The sequence below is a fragment of the Oryzias latipes genome, chromosome 12 (assembly GCF_053564925.1).
Source record: "Oryzias latipes strain Hd-rR chromosome 12, Olatipes_Hd-rR_3.1".
Lineage (NCBI taxonomy): Eukaryota > Metazoa > Chordata > Actinopteri > Beloniformes > Adrianichthyidae > Oryzias > Oryzias latipes.
In genome coordinates this window covers 2,320,437-2,341,090 of record NC_136248.1, presented here as the reverse complement: position 1 = coordinate 2,341,090, position 20,654 = coordinate 2,320,437, and the positions used below count along the sequence as shown (strand labels likewise).

Below are 20,654 nucleotides of genomic sequence, written 5' to 3'. Positions count from 1 at the left end.
CCCACTAGACAGTGCTCTGAACCTTTTTTCTTCAATGATTTGTGATCTTCACTGGTGTCCATGGATTACATGAAATCTTTCCACCTTTATCCACCTTTGTCATGGTAGGGAGAACACCTCAATGGAAGGGGGGGTCAACTAAGATAGCACAAGGGTTGAAATATAAAAAATGCATTCTGATTGGGTGTTTTTTTTTTTACTGGAGCAAATTGTCAACATTACAAGTTGACATTTTATTCAATGTTAAAGTCTGGAAAATGACTGATTTGATATGTGCTGTTAAACAATTTTCCTGTTATTACAAATAACTTTTTGTGCTCCAAGTGTTTTAAAAAGTTCTTTGTTCGTTTACTAGGTTTCATTATTTTCCTTAGACTCCATAGAGAAGTCCTGTGAGTTCAGACTTAATTGAGATTACTCAGTTTTCTGTCTTATAAATTGATGTACTGTTGTGTATTTATTTCTTTACTTTGAACAGTGTTTTTATTCCCAAAGATCTTTGGGAATACTTTATAGAATGACTAAATGTACACAAATAATACAATAATACATTGTTATTTATATTATATTACATTACATTATATTATATTATATTATATTATATTATATTATATTATATTATATTATATTATATTATATTATATTATATTGTATTGTATTGTATTATATTATATTATATTATATTATATTATATTATATTATATTATATTATATTATATTATATTATATTATATTATATTATATTATATTATATTATATTATATTATAGTGCTGCTATTGTGGATTCTGTTGCGTCTTCTCGTGTTTGATGTGTTTATTTATTTTTATTTTTTGTGTGAAACCCCAACCGGAAGTGGATACGGTGATCCTCTCAGCCTTGACAGGTTCCGGGACAGCCAGCCGGCGGTAGCTGAAGGAATCTGACTGTCACATCTAACTGACCCGCGGATCACCCTGCGGGAGTTGGAGGCATTTCTCAAAGCCACCTTCAGGGCTGGACGTGGTTTGTGCGGAGACCAAGACTCCTGCTGGAAGATAGACGCGGGGAGCTAGCATGATGATGATGGCAGCCCTGGGCAGCGCCGGTCGCTTGATTCAGTGTGAGTGTGACGTTAGCACGTTTTGGAGCGGAGCACGGGAACCTCCAGACCCGACACGCTGTCCCGGGATGTCTCGAACCCGTGTAAAATAAACTGTATTGTTTGTTGGAGTCAGGTTTGTGTCATATTCCGGTTGAACTGCACGTTACTGACATTGACGTTTCGGGGTGTTAAGCTAACACATTTATAGGACGGCAACTTCCGGTTAATATTTTCCGTTTCTTTAAATTGTATATTATTAAAACACCAGAAGCCCGTCGTTTTTCTCTGAAGTCTGCCTTAATGTGTACTATATTTGCATTACACGTTTGATTTGTTGAAATGCGAACATTGTGATCAACCAGTAGCCTTTTGGGGCTTTAATTTTGTAAAGTATTTTCGGCGCATCCGCCCAGAACCGAAAATTCCCGACACTTGACGAGGTTCAGCCTTGCTGTAGGTTACTGTTAAATGTCTTTGTTACATAAGGAACTTATCCCGTACGCCGCTGCATTCAGCGGCTGTAAGCTGCTCCGTGGAGGCCTGACGTGTCTTGTCACTCCTGCTGCACGGAGAGAAGAGGAAACTACTCACTAAAAGTTACACAATGACAGAGTTCCGAACTTGCATAATCTAAGCAGGCCACCTGGTGGCCAATGCGGGAACTGCAGTGTAAATTATGCAAGTGACATAGCACAACAAAGCACCACAAGACACGTGCTGTAAAAAATAACTAAAATAAAATTTCCACTTGTGTTTTTATTCCTGACCGATTTAAATCCTGAAATGTGAGTTTGAATAAGCAAATTCAATGAATTGAGAGAGTTCCTCCTCTTCTGTAGTTGCCAGGAGCAGCATCGGTCTGAGTGTGAGGAGACGCTCCACTGCTGCTGCTTTAGCACAGACGGCACCACCAGAAACACAGGAGAACAGGTACGACGCACACGCAAACATGCATACGCGCAAAGATGCACACACGTATACATGGACACACACACTTGCCCACAAACATGCACACACACACGCGCATAGGTGCACACACATATACATGGACACACACACACACTTGGACACACATTTGCACACTCAAACATACATATGCATACCCACAAATGCACATACACACACACACACATGTATGCATAGCACACACACACACAAATGCACACACAAACATGCACACACACAATTACACACACATGCACACCTACACAAACACACACATGCACACACACGCACAGCCATGCACACGGTTAGCACAGCAGTTTCCTAGTGAGTGGATGTAGAAAAGAATTGATGCAGCAATCCTCTGCTGAGGCGCTCCATGTGACACGTGTGGACGTCACTGGGCTGTAGTCGGTGCATTAAGAAGGCCGTGGGTCAAATCCCAGCTCTCTGTGTGCAGTTTGCATTTTCTCTGGCCCCCTCCCACAGTCCAAAAACATGTTTCATGGGTTGTAACTTTAAATGACGTGGGTTGTGCGTCTTTGTGTTGCCTTGTAAACTGACCCCAGTGAACCAGAAATCATCCCTGTGACCATAAAACAGGAAGGTGGAGGTTTGGGAAACGGATGTTTTGATTTGGAAGCTGTTCAAAATGTCATGTGAAAATCCCAAATGTTTGATGGTTATTAGGAATCTAGAGACAAACAGACACAGAGGCGTGTTTACAGTCGAGTGTTATTGTCGAACAAAAGCCTTCCTGGTGGTTTGAAGTGGAGATCAGAAAAAGAGACTTTCAAGAAAAAAAAAAGTTGCTGGATTGTTCACCTTTCAGGTAAAAGAGAGCATCAATTGAGAATGGCTTGACTTTGTTAGACCCCCCCCCCCAGGTTAGCGTCACGCACTGGAAGCTCAGACGATCAAAATGGACGCGGAGCACAGATTTAAATCCAGGCTAAAGTGAGAACAGTTGCTTTTAGAATCAAACTCTGACTCAGGTTGTGGAGTGTTGAGCGTAGAACAGACGTTTCATAAACTGATGTCATCTGGGAGAAATGACGCCGTTTGCCGCGTTCCCTCTGCTCTTCCCTTCAAACCGTGGTTCAATGCACACGTCTGGATGATCAGCAGGAGAAGCTGCAGCTCCAGAGGGTCGCTGACGTCGCGGACGCTGCTTCTTCTGTCCGCGCGTCCACCGTGCCGTGCAGTCCGGCTGCTCCGCCTTTGCCTCCGTTTCTCTGTGTGTTTAGTGAAGTTCGGACCGCCGTCTGGCGATCCCTCACAGGCTCACCTCACGACTGAGACCTGAAAGCCCTCAGTCCTGGCCTTGAACCAGTGACTGATGAGCCCAGCTTGGTTTTCCGCTGCTCCACAGCCCGCTGGCTCGGCTGCCCCGTCCAATAACGACGGTGACGGGGAATCTGTGGTGTTTGCAGGAAACCTAAGACGGGAATCCTCATGCTGAACATGGGAGGACCGGAGAAGCTGGAAGACGTCCACGACTTCCTGCTGCGGCTCTTCCTGGACACAGATCTGATGAAGCTGCCTGTACAGAGGTGTGTGGACACGCACGTGCACGCACATGCACAGCTTTTCATGGACTGGACAGAGGACATCTGACAGAAGTAACGGAGGTCATTTCATCCTCCGTTTGTCTCCTCTGCTCTGCAGCAAGCTCGGCCCGTTTATAGCAAAGCGGCGAACGCCAAAGATCCAGGAGCAGTACAGCAAGATCGGAGGAGGCTCCCCCATCAAACGCTGGACCTCCATGCAGGGGGAGGGCATGGTGAAGCTCCTGGATGAAATGAGCCCCGACACAGGTGAGCTCTGGCACGGACGCCCCCACCGCCGCTCTGCTGTTATCAGGTCAGAGGCAGCGGTCGGTTCAGAGCTGATAAACCAACAGACAAAGTGTGTGAGGAGGAGATAGAAGTGCAGAGAAGGAGTGTCTCCTCACACGCCTGGAGACCCGCTCTGATTAGGAACGCTCAGACAACCGTCAGACGTTCCGGCTGATCCAGTCTGATCTGGTGTTGGTGGAGGTGATCCCCAAAGGGATCCTGTCAGACTCTTCTTTCATTTGACGGCGTGTAAAGAGTCTGGGAGTCTCTCAGCGCCGTTCTGCTGAGGGATCCAGCCCAGCAGGTCTGTCCAGGAGGTTCTGCAGCACGAATCGTCTTTTGAAAACCCAGAATCCTGAAAGCTGCTGGTCTGTTTGGGATTTCCTGCTGTGCTCTTCTCACATCTGTCCTCCACCATCAGCTCCCCACAAGTTCTACATCGGCTTCCGCTACGTAAACCCGCTGACGGAGGAAGCCATTGAAGAGATGGAGAAGGATGGCGTGGAGAGAGCCGTGGCCTTCACGCAGTACCCTCAGTACAGCTGCTCCACCACAGGTACCCCCCCCCCCCCCCCCCACACACACACACACACACACAAACACACAAACACACAAACACAGGATGTGGCTGAGAGGCTGTGGGTCAGCAGAAAGTTGGATGAAGAATAACTTTCTCCAACCAAATGAAGTGAAAACTGAGGTCCTAGTCTAGTAGACCCGTCCACTCCCAGCAGGTCCCTGAGGTCATGTGACCAGGGTCTGCTGGCGGTTAAAGACTAAAGATGACAGAGTCTTTGCAGCAGTGAGGGTTATTTCACACAGAAACCTTCACGTCTGACAGCTCCGTTTCTGACTTGCTGCCGTGAGGATCAGTTCACTGAAACGCTGCTGCAGGAACACGAAGCCTCACTGCTTCTCTGACCGTTTATATGGTCTTTGGCTCATAGACCTGCTGCCCCGACGACACGTCCCTCAGCCTACAGGGGAGGAATAAACATGTGATCCCCCGCTGATTCAGTAGGTTTTCCCTCTAAAGAAGAAATGAACCGTCTGTCGTCCTGATGGTCGCTTCATTTCAACATTGAGATGGAAAATCAAGAAATCCACTTTTAAGAATTGAAATACATTGTTTTTTTGCATTTCATTGATGGAAATAAGTATTTGGTCCCCAAGTTAGACTCTCCTAATCAACCTGTCACCTGAACTGAAGACACCCGTTTGACCCGATCACCTGCTGAAAGACACCTGTCCACAGAATCCGTCCATCAGACTCCAAACTCCAACGTGGAAAGACTAAAGCCGTATTTACACTGCATGGTTCAAGTGACCCAATTCTGATTTTTTTCCTCTCATGTGGCACAGATCGGATATGACCGGTGACCGTGGAAGCAGGAAAAAAGCGCATGGATTCCGTTTTTCTCAGATCGGATTCAGGCCTCATTCCTATGTGGAAATAAATCGGATACGAATGGGATACGTGTATTTGCGTGTGCCATGTAAGCAGACAAATCGGATATTCCCCAGTAAATGCGAGTCGTGCGTCAGTGACATCAACTCAGGAGACACCAACTGAGATCACATGACTTATTAAGGTGCTTTTGTGCTGATTTTGCTGTTGGAGGACAGCTGGAGCCCCATCAGAGCGTTACCTTTCAGCCTCAGGCTTTGTTATTACCGGTCCGGTCCCGGTCGGGACGCAAACGGTAACTAATCAAGCGGGACAGCGTTGCTCTGGAACAGGCTAGAAGCCGTTTATTTCTTTGCTTGGATCAAACTGTTGGCACAGCACAACGTCTGCAAACACTTCCTCGTTCAAAACTCAGGGAGAGCACATAAGCCGGCCGAGCAGCCCTCCCTCTTAACTCCCCCGTGGATCCCCTCAGGAGCGCCCAAGGCAACGCCTCCCTCCGTCGCTGTGTTGCCTCCATGACAACCGCAGTCACAAAAGTCCAAAGGAGTTCCGCGGAAGGCGGGAATGCTGCTACGTAGTCCTCAGAACGTCTACGTTTGATAGTTTCAGCATTGCGTAGTGTAAATGCAAAAATCGGATACGATTGGACCAATCAAACCAATCAGTGAGAAGCTGGGGGTTACCATGACAACCATTAGTCCACCTGTAGGTCTGGGGCTCCAAACCAGATCAGACCTGGTGGGGTTTCCATGATCATGAGAACAGAAATGGGCCTAAAACAACACGGCAGGAGTTGGTAGATGATCTCACCGGAACCAAGAAAACCATTGGTGGCGGGACCGACACGGAGATCTTTGGGGTCGTATTTGGAGCAAGAGAAAAGCTGCAGATGACCCCAAGAACACCATCCCCACTGTCAGGCATGGAGGTGGAAACATGATGGTGTGGAAGGCTTTCCTGTACAGCGCTACTTCACTGTGAAGATGGGCGGAGCCATGTCCCATCAAATCCTGAGTGAGAACCTCCTTCCCTCCAGCAGGAAGCTTAAAACGGGTGGACGGGTCCTCCAACAGGGTCATGACCCCAAACAAACAAGACAACCAAGCAGCAGATCAGGGTCCTGGAGCGGTCCAGAGAGAGAGAGAGAGCTGAAGCTCAGGGTTGCTAAGCAACAGCCACCAAATCTGAATGATTCAGAAGTGGAGCAGAATTTATGGACTTATTTCCTCAACGCTTCATGTGGCGCTCCTGTCTTGTGGAAAGAACTCCTCCTGCTCCGTAGACAGTTTTCTACGGTTCCTGGGTCTAGATGGGCTTTGTGTTGCATCCAGAGTTTGATCCTGTTTGTGTCCTCTGCTGTTGGGGCTTTTCTCTGCTCAGCAGTCTTCCTGCTCCTCAGTGACGTCAGATGAAAGCAGGCGGGATTAAAAGTGCAAATGAATTCTGATCAAACTTGCTGGATTAGAGATGATCGTCGTGATGAAAGTGAAGCACAGCAGTGGATGGAAATCTGCTGCAGTGCCGACAGGAAGCTGCATCGTGTTTTAGCTTCTACTGCCTCCCTGTTTAGGTCTGTTTCAGCCTTGAAACTGAAGGCAGTGAAATCCTAAAGCGCCACGGTGTTGAGCAAGGCAGTAAACCTGGAGCCCCTGCAGCAGGAGACGTTTATAACCTCCACGCACTTTGCTGTGTCAACAGGCAGCAGTCTCAACGCCATCTACCGTTACTATAGCAACAAAGGAGGACGGCCCAACATGCGATGGAGCGTCATTGACCGATGGCCAACACATCCTTTGCTGGTGGAGGTACACACACACACACACACACACACACACAGACACACACACATACACACAACAGTTTCAGACTAGAAAACATGGGATGAACCAAACTCCTGCTGACTTTGGGGACAACAGTGGCGTCGGTAAAACACAGTCAAGTACAGATAAAAAAACAAGTAAAGACGGCGTTTACTGGTAAATAATGATGCTGGTGTGTCAAAATCGTCTGCTGTGACCGAGCGACTCGTGAAGTTCCTCTGTGTTTGTGCTTTGGCTGAACAAAGTCTGAACATCAGCTCCGCTGTGTCAAACAGGAGGAGCTTCCTCTTCAAAAGAGAAATAAGAAATAGAGGAGCGCCACCTGCCTGCAGTCTCACCTCAGAGGGTCATGAATGGATGGTCCGACGTGCACGGCTCCACCTGCAGGCCTGCAGAGCTCAGCACACATGCACTCGGCCTGTGTGCGTGCGTGTGTGCGTGCATGTCTCTGAACGACGGCTGTGAAAGCACGCATGCAGACCCGTGCAGAAGATCGCAGGCGCTTTAAAACCGTCCCTCAAACTGAAACAAAACTCCAGGAACACAAAACTTTGTCCTGGTTTTCTCAGATTTGTAAAAAGATCAAAGCAAATGTGTGATATGCATTTTTAATGTCATCAAACATTCTGATATGTGGCTTTTTGCGTATTTTCCCATTTATTTAGATTTAAAGAGCGGTCGTAGTCAATAAATCAATCATATTTTCATTCTTTTTCTGGCTGTTCTCCAAAACTCTTGTGAACACTGGAGGACCTCGCAGCAGCAGCAGCAGCAGCAGCAGCAGCAGCAGCAGCAGCATCAGCAGCAGCAGCAGCAGCAGCAGCAGCAGCAGCAGCATCCGGCTCTTTCTGTTGGGTTTTGGGGGAAATTGCAGAAATGTGAAATGCGGCTGCATTGCTGCTCATCCTGACTGAACGCCGATGAACAGCAGAAACCTAAACCACATTTCCCTGTTCAGTGTTTTGCAGAGCACGTCTTAAATGAACTCCAGAAGTTTCCAGAAGACAAGAGGGACGACGTGGTCATCTTGTTCTCTGCCCACTCGCTCCCCATGGCTGTGAGTCCAAGTGTTTGGTTTTCTCCTGCTCCACCTGTGTCTCCACCTCCACCCTTCATAGAACAGAACGGGGCGGATTGCACTTCATTAAAGCCAGAACTCCTTCAGTTTTCCTGATTCAGCTTCATGACTTTAGACTGACATGGAGGCGTTTGATCTTTCTGGTGGATTCAGATGTAGAACGTCCTTTTAGGAACCCCGTCACCGTGGTGCTTTAGCGCCAGCCGTCTCTGCGGCTTTCCTCTGACGTCTGTCCTCTGCAGGTGGTAAACCGAGGAGACCCTTACCCCCAGGAGGTGGGGGCCACCGTACAGAGAGTCATGGAGAGACTGGGACACTGCAACCCTTACAGACTGGTGTGGCAGTCCAGGGTGAGTCCGCTCACTCACAGATCAGAGGCTGCTGTCTCTAAAGTGGGAACTTTTTACACTCAACACCATGAAGTCTGTCTTCCTGCTGATGTACTACAGAAGAATGTGTGATTCACTGATGCTCTGGAAATGGGAACTCCTCCATGAACCTGAGAGGCTCAGTTCTGTCAGTGAACACCTGAACAGACCGAACCATGCCAAACCAGCTTCACAGGGCCAGACCGAACCATGCCAAACCAGCTTCACAGGGCCAGACCGAACCATGCCAAACCAGCTTCACAGGGCCAGACCGAACCATGCCAAACCAGCTTCACAGGGCCAGACCGAACCATGCCAAACCAGCTTCACAGGGTCAGACCGAGCCATGCCAAACCAGCTTCACAGGGCCAGACCGAACCATGCCAAACCAGCTTCACAGGGCCAGACCGAACCATGCCAAACCAGCTTCACAGGGCCAGACCGAACCATGCCAAACCAGCTTCACAGGGTCAGACCGAGCCATGCCAAACCAGCTTCACAGGGTCAGACCGAGCCATGCCAAACCAGCTTCACAGGGTCAGACCGAGCCATGCCAAACCAGCTTCACAGGGTCAGACCGAACCATGCCAAACCAGCTTCACAGGGCCAGACCGAACCATGCCAAACCAGCTTCACAGGGCCAGACCGAACCATGCCAAACCAGCTTCACAGGGCCAGACCGAACCATGCCAAACCAGCTTCACAGGGCCAGACCGAACCATGCCAAACCAGCTTCACAGGGTCAGACCGAGCCATGCCAAACCAGCTTCACAGGGTCAGACCGAGCCATGCCAAACCAGCTTCACAGGGTCAGACCGAACCATGCCAAACCAGCTTCACAGGGCCAGACCGAACCATGCCAAACCAGCTTCACAGGGCCAGACCGAACCATGCCAAACCAGCTTCACAGGGCCAGACCGAACCATGCCAAACCAGCTTCACAGGGCCAGACCGAACCATGCCAAACCAGCTTCACAGGGTCAGACCGAACCATGCCAAACCAGCTTCACAGGGTCAGACCGAGCCATGCCAAACCAGCTTCACAGGGCCAGACCGAGCCATGCCAAACCAGCTTCACAGGGCCAGACCGAACCATGCCAAACCAGCTTCACAGGGCCAGACCGAACCATGCCAAACCAGCTTCACAGGGCCAGACCGAACCATGCCAAACCAGCTTCACAGGGTCAGACCAAACCATGCCAAACCAGCTTCACAGGGTCAGACCGAGCCATGCCAAACCAGCTTCACAGGGCCAGACCGAACCATGCCAAACCAGCTTCACAGGGCCAGACCGAGCCATGCCAAACCAGCTTCACAGGGTCAGACCGAGCCATGCCAAACCAGTTTCACAGGGCCAGACCGAGCCATGCCAAACCAGCTTCACAGGGCCAGACCGAACCATGCCAAACCAGCTTCACAGGGCCAGACCGAACCATGCCAAACCAGCTTCACAGGGCCAGACCGAACCATGCCAAACCAGCTTCACAGGGTCAGACCGAGCCATGCCAAACCAGCTTCACAGGGTCAGACCGAGCCATGCCAAACCAGCTTCACAGGGCCAGACCGAACCATGCCAAACCAGCTTCACAGGGCCAGACCGAACCATGCCAAACCAGCTTCACAGGGCCAGACCGAACCATGCCAAACCAGCTTCACAGGGTCAGACCGAACCATGCCAAACCAGCTTCACAGGGCCAGACCGAGCCATGCCAAACCAGCTTCACAGGGCCAGACCGAACCATGCCAAACCAGCTTCACAGGGCCAGACCGAACCATGCCAAACCAGCTTCACAGGGCCAGACCGAACCATGCCAAACCAATTTCACAGGGTCAGACCGAGCCATGCCAAACCAGCTTCACAGGGTCAGACCGAGCCATGCCAAACCAGCTTCACAGGGTCAGACCGAACCATGCCAAACCAGCTTCACAGGGCCAGACCGAACCATGCCAAACCAGCTTCACAGGGCCAGACCGAACCATGCCAAACCAGCTTCACAGGGTCAGACCGAACCATGCCAAACCAGCTTCACAGGGCCAGACCGAGCCATGCCAAACCAGCTTCACAGGGCCAGACCGAACCATGCCAAACCAGCTTCACAGGGCCAGACCGAACCATGCCAAACCAGCTTCACAGGGCCAGACCGAACCATCCCAAACCAGCTTCACAGGGCCAGACCGAACCATGCCAAACCAGCTTCACAGGGTCAGACCGAGCCATGCCAAACCAGCTTCACAGGGTCAGACCGAGCCATGCCAAACCAGCTTCACAGGGCCAGACCGAACCATGCCAAACCAGCTTCACAGGGCCAGACCGAACCATGCCAAACCAGCTTCACAGGGCCAGACCGAACCATGCCAAACCAGCTTCACAGGGTCAGACCGAACCATGCCAAACCAGCTTCACAGGGTCAGACCGAACCATGCCAAACCAGCTTCACAGGGTCAGACCGAGCCATGCCAAACCAGCTTCACAGGGTCAGACCGAGCCATGCCAAACCAGCTTCACAGGGCCAGACCGAGCCATGCCAAACCAGCTTCACAGGGCCAGACCGAACCATGCCAAACCAGCTTCACAGGGCCAGACCGAACCATGCCAAACCAGCTTCACAGGGCCAGACCGAACCATGCCAAACCAGCTTCACAGGGTCAGACCAAACCATGCCAAACCAGCTTCACAGGGTCAGACCGAGCCATGCCAAACCAGCTTCACAGGGTCAGACCGAGCCATGCCAAACCAGCTTCACAGGGTCAGACAGAGCCATGCCAAACCAGCTTCACAGGGCCAGACCGAACCATGCCAAACCAGCTTCACAGGGCCAGACCGAGCCATGCCAAACCAGCTTCACAGGGCCAGACCGAACCATGCCAAACCAGCTTCACAGGGTCAGACAGAGCCATGCCAAACCAGCTTTATAGGGCCAGACCGAGCCATGCCAAACCAGCTTCACATGGTCAGACCAAACCATGCCAAACCAGCTTCACAGGGTCAGACCGAGCCATGCCAAACCAGTTTCACAGGGCCAGACCGAGCCATGCCAAACCAGCTTCACAGGGCCAGACCGAACCATGCCAAACCAGCTTCACAGGGCCAGTCAGAGCCATGCCAAACCAGCTTTATAGGGCCAGACAGAGCCATGCCAAACCAGCTTCACAGGGTCAGAGCGGTTTGACTATAAACCCTCCATCCCCATAAAATAAGTACGGGGGAGGAGGGATGATGATCAGGTGATCAATAATCTATAAAAGCTCTGATGGAGTTGTCAAAGTGTAGCAGACAATTTGACATTTTCACTCAAAGAAAAGAATGTAGTCACTAAAACGAACGAATGAAAAAAACATTTTTAGGTTGGACGTTTTTCTGTCCACAAGAGGGCGCCGTAAGTCCAGGAAAAGCCTCTGAGGTCCTGACAGCAGTTTGGTTTCTGACAAACATCAGGTGGGAGTTTGACAGAGAAGGAAGAAACAGATCCACGTGTCCACATCCCACCGTCCACATGTGAATAACCCTTGTGCTATCTTCTGGGGTCCAGATGACCCCCCCCCCCCCCCCCCGTACATTGACGTGTTCTCCCTACCATGACAAAGGTGGATAAAGGTGGAAAGATTTCATGTAATCCATGGACACCAGTGAAGATCACAAATCATTGAAGAAAAAAGGTTCAGAGCACTGTCTAGTGGGTCTAGATGACACCACTCCAAACGTTAACGTGCTTTGGAGGCACATTAACGTTGGGAGGGGGTCATCTGGACCCCACAAGACAGCACAGGGGATAAGAGAACGGGAAAGATTCGGATCAGTGTGGCCAGACTACAGAACAAAACGCGCTCTACCATCAGCTCTGAAAGGATCAGGGTCTGCTCCCGGAGGATCCGGGGGCAGGAGCAGTACTGCCCCCCTCTCACCCCGCTGTGTTTGCCACTGAAGGTGGGGCCCATGGCGTGGCTCGGCCCGCAGACGGACGAGGTGATCAAAGGTCTGTGTGAACGAGGGAAGAAGAACCTCCTGCTGGTCCCCATCGCCTTCACGTCCGACCACATCGAGACGCTCCACGAGCTGGACATCGAGTACGCCCAGGTGCTGGGGGAGGAGGTGAGGGAGAGCTCTCGTTTGTTCTCTGTGTGGTACATGAATCTGGGGGGGGGGCTTTTTGCTTTGAAGCCTTTTGATCGCCTGAGTTTCCCCTCAAACGGCCCTTAGGGTCAAATCTCCACACTGACCATCTGAGCGGTCAAAACAGAAACGGTAGAACTGAAGAGAAGTCAGCTCTACTCTACAGAGATCCTCCTCTTCTCTGCAGCTGTTGTGTAGAATCAGAAAGTTTCTGTTAGTCAAAGAGGAAATGATGTCACAAAGACATCACCTCAACCAAAAGAAATTCAGACATGGGCCTGTCTTGCTGAGAGTCTGACACACCTACACAAAACATGCACAAAAACGTGTTCACACATACAAAAGCTTACACACACAGACACACACACAGACAGACAGACAGGCACACACTTGTGCGTGAACACAGAACCCTGTTACTGAACGACAACAGTTGTGTTGCAGACAAACAACTCTTTTCTGTCTTGAAGACGTGGACGGCTCCTGAACGTTTCGTTCAGTCCATCCTTTTTTTCGTGGTGGACTCTCAGACGTTTGTCCCCAACAGACGGAGCTCCAGGGCTTTGTCTGCTTTCAGACTCTACCTGGGGGGCTTTGCAACCCCCGGCTGTCGGTGTGTGAGTGACGGAAAGCCGAGCAGCTCACAGGCTGGAGCTCCGTTTTTCCCTCTTTTTTATAACCTGATGAAGAGCACACAGGCGAGGAGGAGGAGGAGGGCCGTTTACGGCTTCAACATTTAGATTTTTGTGTTACAGAGCTTTGTGTGAGATTGTGTGACAGCTGCTTTGTTTTGTTGTCGTTGTCTAGTGCGGGGTGGAGAACATCCGCAGAGCGGAGTCACTGAACGGGAATCCTCTCTTCATGAAGGTACGGTCCGGTTTCAGAAACACCTTTGAACCGGTTGGGATGGGAAGGATCCAGATCTGCATCAAAACTGGATCTGGTACTGAGAGCAGCAGCAGCATCTGATGAAAACCACACATTCAAACTAGATTGTGTTGGTCTAAAGCTTTCAAAGCAGGAAGTTTCTGTCAAACTTTGTCCGTTTCTCTTCCTGTTGTGTCTCCACTCTGCTTTTTTATCTCCATGTGATGTAAAACACCCAACGTCCAATCACAAGCTCGCTTAGACCCAGTCTATTCCAATTGGCTGACGGTACTGAAATCTGAAGATAATCAATCAATCAATCAATCAAATCAATCAAATGAAGCACAGTGAGGGATGTGCGTCGTGTTCACTAAACATACGACAACACTTTTGATTCACGCCTAACAATCCCAGAATCAGTAAAAATGAGACTTTTATTTATCCACAAAGAACAAAACGGTCTAAAGGTTTTTCTGGTTTGTGACTTTAGGTCGGGTCCTCTAAGGGAAAAGAATCGTATCGCCACAAAGGTGGTTGGATGTGTTCATGACCATATATGGAGGTGGGGGAAGGGGAGGGGTCATACCTGAGAACACAGCAGGAGTGACGGAGAATCCAGTGCAGAAAGTCCACCCCCCCATCTTTGTTTCCTTTTGTTCCTCCTCCTGAGTTCTTCCTGTCACCCCCCCCCCCCCCATTCTCACAACAAACAACTGTTGTGTGTCTGTGTGTGTGTGTGTGTGTGTGAGGGGTTATTAAAGGAGGGGGCAGATCAATGGGAACCTTTAGAGCTGACTACAGTAGAACTGAACCGCCCGGCTGGCTGGCTGGTCGGACCTGCCGTGCTCAGAGACCCCTCGCCAAGCCTCTGAGTGTCTGTCTGTGTGTGTGCGTGTGTGTGTGCACGTGCGTGTGTGTGAGGGAATCAATATCAGAGGATGATTAGTTGGTGGTTACTGAAGGATGGTTTCCTCGGTGCGGTTTCAGTTTCTCCGTGTGCTGCTGTCGTCTGCAGCAGCGAGAAAATAAAGAAACTGTTTCTCTTCAAACTTTGCTGAGGGTTCAGTTCTCCTGAGGCGCTCTGCTCGACTTTCCTTCTGCGCAGATGCTGTCATGCATGCACACACAGATGTATTTATCAGACAAACCTATGAGAATGACACCAGGAAGACGACACATTAAGCTGTAGTCGAGAAGGATTTTGACCGTCTTCATGTTTTGACGCCGTCGGCCGTCAGCTCGGCTCTGGTCGCAGTCTGCATCTGAGGAACGTCTCTGTACTGCAGGACTTTGGAGGCTGGTTCCACGAGTAGCTGCAGTGATTTAGAGCCGCTCATCCCGGTGATGTGGGAGGAAAGTGCTGCTGAATTCTACCAGCGTCCGCACCGAATCCTGAAGTCGAGCGTTGTGAGCAGAGTTGGATGCACGCCGGCTGAACGGATGCTTCGGTTAATCTCATTGTCTTTGGGTTTGCTGAACTGATGGTGGATTTTCTGCACAAAACAAAAAAAGAACCTTTCAGTTGTAATATCTCAACAATGACAGCTTTTCTTTTCAGTTCACCGACATAAAACTCCAATATTCAGACATTTTCATGTCTGCCATTGCTTTACTTGAGTGTTTGAGTGGTAGCAACAAACTCTACCACTTAGAAGAGAAAGGATTGACTGGAAAAAGTAGATAGTCATCAACAAAGTATTTAGTTATATTTTGAAAGCATGCCTTTGTTGAGTTTTGCATTTTTCCTGACTATTTTGGGCTACTTTGTGATATTTGAAGGTAATGAGATGTCTGGCATGTAATTCATGCACCCACTTTATTCATTACATCATGTCATAAGATCTGTTAGCAGACGGAGCGTCCATTTTGGGTGCAGCTTCAGCGTCTGCACTGTTGTTTGTGTCCAGGCTCTGGCAGACCTGGTCCAGTCCCACCTGAAGTCCAACGAGCCGTGCTCCCGCCAGCTGACGCTGCGCTGCCCGCTCTGCACAAACCCCACCTGCGGAGAGACGAAAGCCTTCTTTGCCGGCCAGAAGCTCAGATAGAACCACGCCGGCGCCTCCGGAACCCCTTCCTGTTACCCAAGGCCTTCTGGAAACATCTCCGCGTTCAAAGCGCCTCTGCAGAAACCCGGGAAAGCGGGCGGGACTGAGCGAAAGTTCTGTGTTGATCCCCCAGCTTTGCTGGTAACGTTTTCAGATGATGTTTCCCATCCTCACATTCCGTTCTAAAGTTCCTACAGTTCGTCTCCCACATGACCCCTTTATGCTACCCACTGCTGGTTCTGCCTTATAGGTGATTAAAATGCAAACTGTGAGCTCCATGGATACCACTGCATTCAGAGAGCAGGTTTGTTTCATTTCCACAATAAACGGAGCTCCAGCTGAAGTCTGTCAAAGCGGAAATGAGGCGGTTAGAAACTGCTGCTGCTGAAATTCATCACCTTTTCCTCCGGTCTTTGCTTCCTCCTGCTTTTTACCTTTTCCTATCTTGAAATGTGCAGCCTGAGAGTGGTTTTTACTGCACATGCTCCCCATGCTTCACTCCATAGCTCATTTTCAGAGACCGCCTCAGCAAATCAATAGGAACAGGGCTGAGTTAGAAGAAGGTCAAGTAGCAGCTGAGTTCAGACCGGACGACTGATCTAACAAATGAAGGAGTTTAAGTTTCTGATTATCTGTAAGTTGGTCAAAGTGGGACAATTCTTCCCCAAACGGTGTCTCTGAGCAGGAAAAGGACATCCTCCAAACGTGTGACAAACCCCACTGTGAAGTAGACTCAAGCAGGTTCTTTGTGGTGTCGGTTTCTCCTCAGACATCAGCATGCTTCCTCCTCTGAAAGCTCTGCTGAAAAGAGCAAACAGTTCAAATGTTGTGCCATCCAGCCTTCGCCAAACGCCGCTTTCCTCAACGACGCCGCTCACTGCTTTAGAAAGGATTTCATTAACGTTGAGCCTCTGTCTCCTCCTGAAGTCTCTCTGCTTTAAGGACGCATCCTTTAGTAGCATTGAGGATGGATTTTGAGGTTCTGGATCAGTCCATAAAAAACACCCAAAAGCTTTTTTTGAAACAGGACCGTAGAGAACTGGAAGCGCTTGTAGGAGGCTGTTTTTGTCCGTTGATGCTAAAGCTAACGTGCCTTCTCTGACACTGGATAACTAGAATCACTGCTCTTGTGCTTTATGTCTGTTTATGTACATTTCCCCGCTGTCACCTGAGCCATGGACCCTTCCTAAAGCCCAGACCGGGTTTCTAGACATGAAAAGTGCTGCGAGTGAAGCTAGCAGACGGCCAACTGGCTGATCTTTTTATTCAGTTCCTAAAAAGACTCTTCTACGGGACCTTGTCCCGCGTGAAGACGGCGACAGCTTGACATTTACTCCAAAGTTGTTGTACTGGGCCGTCCATCGTCTGTCCTGTAGTGGCGTGACGGGGGCCACGGCGAAAATGGAAACTGTTTTGTCATTTTCAAACTGGCGTTGATGCTTTAAACCCTCCAAACTGAATCTCCTGTGTGGAGACTCTTTCAGGGAGAAGGCGTGGGAACGATGGCCGGGTCACGGCAGACGTCTCATGACAGAACTGTTGTGTGTTTTTGTTTGAATGTATTTATTTGTTTGTGTATTTGGGTGAACATGTAGCCATGAATGGTCTTTGCTTGGGTTGCAGTAACACACAGAAGTCTGGACTTTGCTGCCAAGCTGTCTGACTCCTCAGACCAGCATCATTGGTTCATTTTTATCTCTATAAGTCTTCCTTTAAAATAAAAAGCTGCATAAAAAAAGAAAGTGTTTGTGTCTGGACATTGTTGTTTGGCGTCACGACGACAGCAGTGAATGTTGTTTCTAGCCTGAGGATTCCTCTATAAAGCTGCCCTCTGAGCACCGGCCCCTCCTCACATTGTGACATCACAACGTGAAGAACCGCCCCTTCCAGGAAGAGTCTGCGCTGCCAGCCCCGCCCCCAGGATGACACACACGCCCACTTTCTCAGTGGAGCTAGCGGTGATCGGCTAAACGCTTTCCTTTGATATGAACAGCATGAACATCCATCGCTGCAAAAGTTTGAATGGGAGAAACGCCGACACGCTTCTGACGTCGGCTCTAGGATGATGTCATGAAATGGGCGGCACCCACAAGGAGCGAAAGGCGGAGCATCAGAGATCGAGTCGTCTTATTTAGTTGGAAAAATGTGTTCTTTAGAGTCATAAATTATCCTAAACATGGATATTGTTAAGTATAAAAGGATTAAGAATATAGGTACTTTAATATTGGAAAAATTTATTTAAAATAAACTAAAAATCTGTTAGGAAAGTCTTTCCAAGAATTCTTCTTTAAATAAAAAAACTAAACACTAACAAGTTTCCTTAAACTACGATTATTTTTTTTTTTAAATATATATTTTTTGCAAGACAGAAATTAAGACTATTTAATAAAATACATTTCAGTTTTTGTAGTTTAGGATCTCCTCCTTCCTTTATTTTCCACATCCTTCCTTTTTCTCTTACGTTCCTCCTTTGTTTTCACCTCCTCTCTCCACAGCCTCAGCATCTTTTTCATTCATTTTCTCTCTCTCTGTTTCTGCTTAATCTTCATCTCTCCTCTTCATCCTGTCATCATTTTTCTTTCTTTTCTTTTCCTTCCTCTTTCACTCATCCCTCTTTATTTGCTCTTCTTTTTTTCCCCAGATTCCTTCAATCATATCTTCCTGCCATCCCTGAATTTTTTCATCTTTCTCACTTCTGTTCTCCCTGCCTCGACCCCTCACCCCAGAGAGGGAGGGGGCTTCATTTCCCCCCGCCCCCTTTACCTTTTCAATGTTCTGCCCTTTTTCTTTCCTGTTTTTCCACCTCATCCCATTTTCCATTCTTTTCCAATATTTCCTCATCCTCCTCTGTCCTCCCTTTCTTTCCATTCCTTCCCATTCATCCCTGTCTCCTCCCCCCTTCCATTCCCCTCACCCCCCCATCCCTCCATCTTTTTCCCAGCAGTCCCCTGCGGTGCTGCAATCACCTCTGCTGCTGTTGATTAAGCTGAGAGAGATTGGCTGTCCACGACCCAATAACCCCAGAGGGCTCGGCGCCGTCCTCCCCCTTCCTCCTCCCCCTCCTTACAGTACGTCTGAGCCAGCAACCATCTTTCATTTCATTTTGTCCTCTTTTCTCCTCACCATCTCTTCTTGCCCCTGATGGCCTCCTTTCTGCCCTCCTCCGTCGCTGCTTTTCCTCCTCTCTCTTAATCTCAACTTTCCTCTCCCCTCTCTACGTCTTCACCCCCCGTCCTCAGATAATTTCATGTGTCTTCTTCCTGTTCGTTTCCTCGTCTCACACGCTCTCAGACGTTCTCCTCTTCTTTCTCCCTCGTTCTTCGTGCCTCTCCTCTTCTGTGGAATCTCTTCTCCACGTCTTCTGGAATCATTAAAGTGTCGCCTCCTGTTCCCTTCTCCTCATTCCTTCGCCGGTCTTCTCTCCTGAGCTTTGAAAAAAAAAAAAATTTAACTTATGGTGATTTTAATACATTCCTCCCTTTAAATACTTTTTAAAGCAAAAGTTCCTGAAAAAGCTACATTTTTTAAGTAATACAGCTGCTCTGGTTTTATATTTTTACACCGTAAACGATGAGATAATAACATCTTTTTTTCTGTCAAGTTGCCTTGAATTCTGACTTATATTAGGGAAAGGAGACATGAAAATATTTCTATTTTGACTGAAAATATAAAAGAAAAAAGACAGAAAATACAAAGTAAAAGTAAAGAAAATGGAACGACTGCCTCAGCAGCCAACCAGGATCCTGAGAGAAGATTCATGCTGGTTTTTGGCCGACTGTTCAGTAAACGGCTTCTTTGTTTTCTCCATCACTCACTCTTTCATTCAGTTAATTTTGATCTTCTGCTCTGTTCAGGATCCAAAGCATCCGCTTGAAGTCTTTAGGCTTTTCCTGTGAACGTGGTCCGTCGGGTGGGGGGTTTGCTCAGAAGGACCCCTGTGTGCAGGTGTGTGCATGTTTTGGCGATGGCTGGTAATTGAAAAAGCGGGACTGCAGCCCTCTGTGCATCCCTGTGACCTCCTGCAGGCAGGAGAAGCATTGATTTGTGCACACGGAGAGACGGAGTCATGGAAGGAGGAACAGGGACTTTAGGGAGGGGGGAAAAAACATGTTTTCTGTTGAAGAGGGGGCTGTAAGCATACTCCAACGCATTTTATTTTTCTGCTAAGTCAGGCATGGCGGAGAGTTTTCTCTCCGGGTGCAGCTCTCCTCTGTGGAGGTGCGTTGGCCTGCAGTCTTTGGGCTTTCGTGCTGTTTGTCCTCCTTAGTGATCATACAGTCTCATTCTTGTGTGTTTCATCCAGAATGTGCTCAGAGCCGTCAGGACCGTACCATTACCATCACTGCCCCCCGTGTTAATGAAGACCAACACTTTCCAACGGTTTCCCACGCTTAGACCTCCTTATCGAGGCATCTGACCCGCAGATAACAGAGAGACAATGTCACCGGATTAACAGCCAGAGGAACGGGCTCCCGTTTCCGTGGTAACAAGAGGATGTGGAGAAACAGGAGAATGGGACGGAGTGATTAAAAGTGGAGAGGGGGTGGACTGGATGAGGTAAAGGGAAGAAGTGACAAGGTCGACTGATGGGAGGAGATGGATGCTGGAATGACTACAGAGCAGAGAGCTCCAGAGAGGGATGGAGTGATTGGAACTAGAAAAGGAGAACAACAGGATGCAATCATTAAAGACATAAAATAGATTGGTGGGTGGCAATCACCGAGGGAGGGGGGAAGCGGACAAGTGAAAGGACAGAAATAGTCTGACTGGAAACACCAAAACTAAATGTGCATAAAAATAGATCAAAGGAGCTCAGCGATCCTTTGGACTGAAATCAATGTGGACACAGAGAGGGATGGATTCAGACTGGAAAACTCCTTTGGTTTCGAATCCAGTCCGCTTACCTGAGTTCAGAACCTTGCGTTTGGTCTGTATTCAGACTGGCATCGAGCGGCCCATTCTGTAAAAACAACGGAAATTTGAAATTTGCCTAATGGAAACACCTCAATTTTGAAAAAATGATTTGGAATTAAATGAGTCTCGTGACCAACAACTCTGCACAGGTAGACTGTAGACCCGGCTACTGTAGAGGAAC

The 20,654-nt window shown here is 48.9% G+C and overlaps 1 protein-coding gene across 2 annotated transcripts; it reads left to right on the top strand.

Annotated features, from left to right (window-relative positions):
* Window positions 1–852: 852 nt before the first annotated feature.
* Window positions 853–17,301, top strand: fech (ferrochelatase). Of its 2 annotated transcripts, XM_004075159.5 has the most exons (11): window positions 853–1,100; window positions 1,922–2,012; window positions 3,458–3,577; window positions 3,693–3,841; window positions 4,284–4,418; window positions 6,972–7,078; window positions 8,052–8,150; window positions 8,414–8,521; window positions 12,465–12,629; window positions 13,455–13,514; window positions 15,422–17,301. In XM_004075159.5, the coding sequence occupies exons 1-11, from the start codon at window positions 1,055–1,057 to the stop codon at window positions 15,557–15,559; spliced, it is 1,218 nt and encodes a 405-aa protein (XP_004075207.1). In that variant the 5' UTR covers window positions 853–1,054; the 3' UTR covers window positions 15,560–17,301. The 2 variants fall into 2 exon arrangements, with proteins under 2 accessions (XP_004075207.1, XP_078811705.1); XM_078955579.1 differs by lacking the exons at window positions 8,052–8,150; window positions 8,414–8,521 and having other exon boundaries at window positions 856–1,100.
* The last annotated feature ends 3,353 nt before the right edge of the window (window positions 17,302–20,654 follow it).